At 39.6% G+C, this 6,325-nt stretch overlaps 1 protein-coding gene across 1 annotated transcript; it reads right to left on the reverse strand.

Annotated features, from left to right (window-relative positions):
- Positions 1-5,049, reverse strand: rcc1 (regulator of chromosome condensation 1). The gene is made up of 10 exons (XM_046400202.1): positions 4,894-5,049; positions 3,793-3,891; positions 3,470-3,657; positions 3,136-3,312; positions 2,263-2,359; positions 2,033-2,155; positions 1,725-1,865; positions 1,464-1,583; positions 955-1,107; positions 1-772 (listed from the first exon to the last, which is right to left on the reverse strand). Exons 2-10 carry the CDS (start codon positions 3,869-3,871, stop codon positions 597-599), a joined length of 1,254 nt encoding a protein of 417 aa, XP_046256158.1. The 5' UTR covers positions 3,872-3,891; positions 4,894-5,049; the 3' UTR covers positions 1-596.
- Between the last annotated feature and the right edge of the window lie 1,276 nt (positions 5,050-6,325).

Consider the following 6,325-nt stretch of genomic DNA (forward strand, 5'->3'; position numbering starts at 1 on the left):
AACTTAAAACGTAATCTTTATTTTCAGATAGGAAAAGCAAAAAAAATGCAGGATACAGTATGATGGTGTTACCAAATGTCCAAATAATCACAACAATGTTGTGTGCCCAAAATAAAATGAACAGTAGTCTCACACAATAAACTCACCAAGTATAAATATCCTATCTGAACCAAGAAAATGCAATTATTGCTTTAAAGAAACAAAGGAAAAAAAAATTAAAAAGATAGGTTGTTTAGGGAGTTCATTAAAAGCCTTGCACTCTCATTTCCTTTATGTACATGCCAATAGTCACATTCACAAACATCACATATATCATCTTACAGTCATACTAATGACTTTTAATGAAAAGAGTTCAAAGAGAACACCAAAAACTAGATTTAAAAAAATAGTCTCTTGTTTTCATGATCTACCGAACATCCATGAACATTTTTCCCCACCACAGGAAGAGTTCCCATAAAAGGGCCAGAATCTCACCTCTCCCTCGCCTCAGCACAGGAAGGCGCACATAGATTAACCCCATCCCCAGGCATTGTGAACAAGGCCCCTCTTCGAAACAGCTCAAAAGATCTGCTGTACTTCTCTGCCTAAGATGGAAATCAACTCTCTTGGTTGTCTTTGACCAAAAGGACTGTGTGCTGCCCTCCGCTGGATGCCATCAGTACTGCGCGGTTCTCCAGCTGCTTGCCGGTCATCTTCACAGGGCTCCACTCATCATCCTCCTCTCCAGTGCCAAGCTGCAGGTTGGTGCCCATGCCCCAGGCGTACACAGATCCTGGAGTAAACACAGCAAACAATAAGTGGTGTGAGCTTCCTATGATCAAACTTAAGACAAATTAGGCTAACACAGAGTTTGGAAAGATTGTTGCTGCAAACTACTGCAATAAAAGCAAGTAATCTAATGCTCTTATGTAACAGATGCAGAAGTCCATAAGTCAGTCCTCTGTTGTTGCTCACCTTCTCTGGTTACAGCATAGCTGACAGAGGCCCCACATGTTACACGGCTGGCTGGCTCAATCCCCATCACAGGCGTGGGCTCACTCTTCTCTTCAGCCCCTTGGCCCAGACCGAGACGGCCATACTCCGCTCTGCCCAGGCTATACACCTGGCCTAAAGGTTCAAGAAATTCAAGGGATTCATTTGTTTGTCAAAGCACTTAAAGTAAAACCATCCAGTGTCCTTAGTGTGCCTTATTTTATTATTTAACAAAACACAAAAAAAAATCCAGCTTTTGTGTTTCTGTATACTCTTGAAATTTAAACAGTTTTATTGTATTGTCTACCAATCTGTTATCTTGCTTCAATCTGTTATCTTGTTTCAGGGTTTAGGGTATAATTGCTCAACACTGTCAACATGCAGTGTCTAGGACAGACTTGACTCAGTGCAGAAACATGATTTCTAACATCAGCTCTATATGACATTTTAAGTATGATTCGGGCCTGATAGAGCATTTATCTGAAGCTCACCTTCAGCATCAAGGCAGATTGTGTGATGCTGTCCTCCAGAGAACTCCACCCAGGAAGTGGTAGAGTTCTTGAAGCATGCCAGTCTTACTGGGAAAAAACATGTCTTGGTGCCTTTAGTGCCTTAATGGATGAATGAGAAAAAGGTATTAGGACATGTAAAATAGTAGTCCTGTTTCTCAATACTACTGTGGTTTAAATTATAGAACCAACTGGATCAATGCACATTATCAAAACGACTAAACACTGATGTGCCATACTAACCCAGCTGGTGATAGTTGGTGAGGCCAAATCCATAAATATACCCCTCTTTTGAAACAGCAAAGGTGAAGTATGCTCCACAGAAGGCATCTATGAAGTGAACTTTCCCTTTGACTGTTACTATCTGTGGCACCAGCAACCGGTCTGAAACCACAGGACACTCAGTCAGCCAGAACAGTAATACACACCACACACACACAAGCCACAAAAACACTGATTATTAATGTAATCACAAATCAGAGTTTAAATCTTTTGTGACTATACTCCAACCAGAGTTAATGCTTTTGGCTTGGAAACTTTTGTTAACTTACCGAGGCCTTTCCTGCCTCCTCTGTTTGAAAAAAGTTCAGGCACTCTTCCCAGCTGCCCCTGCTCTCCAGTGCCTAATGAGTAAAGATTTCCTTCCAGTGTAAGCAGTACCAGATGGTCGTTACCTTTTCAGAGGAATGGTGAAAATTCAAAAGAAACATTGCCAGAGGTTAATATGCAGCAAACAAACAAACAAACAAGACACAAGGCATTGAAGAGGACCGTTTCTGACCTGATGCAATTTTCACAACAGGTTCCATCACTGGGACTTTGACAGGAATGTTTGATGTTTTCATAGGCTCCAGAAGACCTATAACACCATTGTTATCCTGGAAAAAAAAGGTCCCCCATATTAAGTCACTACATGGATTTAGTTGATGGGATGTACACTATAATGCAAATATAAAAACATACAAAATATAAGTCATAAAAACATGGGTAATAACATTTTTTTCAAGCAAGAGGTTATAAAGAGAATCTTAATTTCAGTAAGGTCAAAAATCAAGTGGGAATGTAGAAGACAGGCAGAGGTAATAGAGATGTAATTGCCAACGTGCCACTGAGTATTAATAATGAAAAAACAGGAGAAATCTAGCTGGAGTGATAATGTTAAATAAAGTCTGGAGACATAAACAACTAAGAAGACCATAGTAAATAATCCTAAAGTTATATTTGAACATTTTTCCTTTCCACCCTAATGGCTTACAAAGAGAAAGTGTTTTATTACTTTGTTTATTTATTTGTTTGTTTTTCTACTTGTGGGACTGCTACAGATTCCGCTCTGCAGGTTAATGTGTGAAGGATCACACGATTCTGCATTAGGTTAAGCTGTTGGTTCAGAGTTGCTCAAAGTACTAAAATGATCTGACAGCCTTGCTGATTATATGGACAGATGGGACAGTTGAGCACATGTAGACATTTTATAGAATAAAATGGGGTTATTGCTAACACTAATTACAATCTGAGAGACTGCCTTAGATGTAGAAAAAAAATCTCTCGCAAACTGAATTTCCCCTCGGGATCAATAAAGTATGTGTCTATCTATCAAACATATACACTTCCCAGCACTGGCCTAGTTGGCTGAAAACAGCAGCAGGTGACGAACCCTGAAGGCACCCCAGATGTACACTGTTCCATCATCTGTGAGCGCAGCTGTGTGGCTGTCCCCTGCCGAAACCTGGACCACGTTCTCCAGCGTCACCTTTCCTGGAACCATCTCAGACCCCTCCTCGGTTGTGTCCCGACCAAGGGCACCTTCATCGTTACAGCCAAAAGTGTAGACCTAAAAAAACCCAAAACAAAACAAAACAAAAATGCATCAGTTTACCTGGAAAACCTGTGTGATCTCTATGTGAAATATTAGCAGGCAGCCATAGAATTATTCATAAAATTTTCATTAAAAACAAACAAAAAGGTAAATAAGACAGATGATCCCTTACATGGCCAGTTTCGCTGAGGCACACGGTGTGCATGCCTCCAGCTATCACTTGCACAATTTTCTCTGGCAGGGACACAAGGGATGGCTTCTTCCTCTGCATGACATCCTCGCCTTGACCTAACTGTCCAACATCACCCTGGCCCAGAACAAGAACCTGGCCTGCCTCCTTGCCATGACTCCTGTGGAAAACTGCCACACACACACTCACAATGACATGTTTATCACAAATGCAGCTGCATAGCTTACTTAAACTGGGTAAATTTCATTGGCTTCATTTAAAAGCTCATAGAGAAACAAACACAATAAAAAAGGTCAGTGATTTACCTTTCACTTTCTTGAGATCTTTTTCATCCTCCACAATAGCCTCAGACTTCCTCTTGGTGGTGGTTTTTTTAGCAGGCATGACAGCAACACTTGAGGACTCTGGGACATAAAACAAGAGGAGGCTGATTTTAATATCCTACCACACCAAAAAAAATCAGTGAGCTATACTACTGGTGAAACACTACATGAAGATGATGCTTATTAGAAATGATCATATCACAACTGCAGATGCAAAGCTTAAAGAATAAATGAGAGAATGCCTTATGAACAGGGTGATGTCCATCGTGGTCTTTCTTCTGCTAATATGAACATCACTGGACTTTAAACGATGTGGTGGGGCTTTAAGTTATATCCACGGTAAGTAATATTTCCATGAATTCACAGCCCTATTGGCAAACGCAGCTGACCAACAGACATTAACCAGAAGTCGTTGGGGTTCAACAGCTGTCAGAGTCATTTCAATGGCTGGCACAGTGTGAGTTTCTTTCACCCGACAGACAGCTGTACTCCCTCCGCTTCTGCTCCCATGCAGTCATAACGACCGTAAAAATGAGGACAATTTAAACTTGACTCAAGCTCAGCTCTTCGTCGTCGACTTTACGAAATACATAAACTTCTTTGAAAGGACATGAAAAGACGGTGCTGTCAGTGATTTAACGTATAACATGAGCTATATGCATACCACAGCTTTAAACGGGCAGTATGATCTAACGTTGGCAGAGCCCATGTGTCATTGCTAACATTAGCTAGGTTAACGTTCCCGAGAAGAGGTTGTACATGGCTGAGCTTCTGTCTAATACTCGATCCTTAATAAATGTGACACGTTCAGCTACTAGCTAAGACAGTAAGGATACAAGATGCGAAGTCATGTTTTCAATATATATCAAATGTTAGTTGGCCAGCTTTTAACAACTAATCCATATAACACTGGCTAACGTTCAGAGCTGTTTGCTAACTAGCTAGCGGCGTTAGCATGACATTCGGGAATAAAAGAACCACAATAACGTAATTTATTGAATGAACTGTATACATATTGGTGAAGTAGTTAAGTAGCGCTTGTTTTCTCAAACTGGGCAGTTTAGGTTCTGATAATTTACTAACCTGTGATATGTAGAAGGTTGCAGTTTGCCTAGAAGGGAACGTGTACAGCCTGGTTCCCGGTCGCTAAATTACGAATCCCACTTTGGCAAAGGCATGACCCGCCCTACTCTGCCTTTGATTGGCTTGTACCAGTTGCCGTCATTGGTTAGGTTGGTTAGGTTTAGAGTTATGTGGTTTAGGTAAAGCATGAGGAGTGATGATTGGTTAGAATTAGATTAAGAATATCAGGATAAGCCAATCAGAAACAGAATTGGGTGGGTCACGTTCCTTCGAACCCCTGCCGCCTTAAAGAGACAGCTGCATTGAAGCCTGGAAGACGTACTTTGATCATTTACCAACGTATCTATTACAAGTCAAGATTCTTCAAGATATGTGCATAGATACATTAAACCTTATGACAAACAGAAAGAGTGACCACACACTGTTGTATTACAAAGAATTATTTTCTACAGCCTCTGTGTAAAATGTCAGTGACCTGCTGAATGTTTGCCTGTTCAATGTTGAATAAAAGGAAAGTCGCATTGCAAGTCCTGCATTAAAAAATGTTCTTAATAGTTATTAAAAAGAAATATTTGCAAATTTCAAAGTACAACAGTAAGTTTCTGATTATGTAGCAAAATGATTCATGTGATCACATATTACAGCCTTATTATTTGATTATTATTGCTGATGTAGTAACATGTAAGTAGCATGTTAATGTTATAGTCTAATTATAACTACTACATATACGTATATAAGCACATAATATATAAACTGCCATATATTGCAATGTAGCACAATCTATAATCTCTATCTCTGTAACCAATATCTCTTATCTATAATTATATTATATATTTAACAAATGTATTTTGTTAATTTTTTTTAACTGGTCTGATTCGATCAGTGTAGCTGTGCTGAAATAAAAGTAGCAGAAACTGAAAAAAAGACTTAAGTACAAGTACTTCAAAAGCTGCACTTCAAGAGAGAACTTAGTCACTCAGTTACATTACAATACCTCAAATCTGGAATCCAGGTGTAAGGAGACACAGCACAATGAATGCAATCAAAGCTATTATTATCAAAGTGATAAACAGATCATTTGGACTTTGGTCTTCTCCTTAATCCTTTTTACACAAATGTTTATGATCAGCCAGTTGGTTCACTGTTTCTGCAGTAAACTGTACTGTTTCTAACCTCTTTTCTTTTCTTTTATTCACAACACTGCCTCTCTGAGATGTAGTTATAACAACATCTGCATGATGCACCTATCGAACTATCTCCAGGTTTAGCGTCTCATAGAACTCACCATTGCCGCTAGGTGCCGCTGCAGCCCCATATTTTTAATGTTAAGGTTCCAGTTTAGACGCTCCTTTGCAAATTTCTACCTGAATACAATCAATGGGAAATAGGTCTATTGATCAAAGAGCCAGGTGCAGAGTCATTGTGCACAAGA

Source organism: Scatophagus argus, chromosome 9, assembly GCF_020382885.2.
Source record: "Scatophagus argus isolate fScaArg1 chromosome 9, fScaArg1.pri, whole genome shotgun sequence".
Classification (NCBI taxonomy): domain Eukaryota; kingdom Metazoa; phylum Chordata; class Actinopteri; family Scatophagidae; genus Scatophagus; species Scatophagus argus.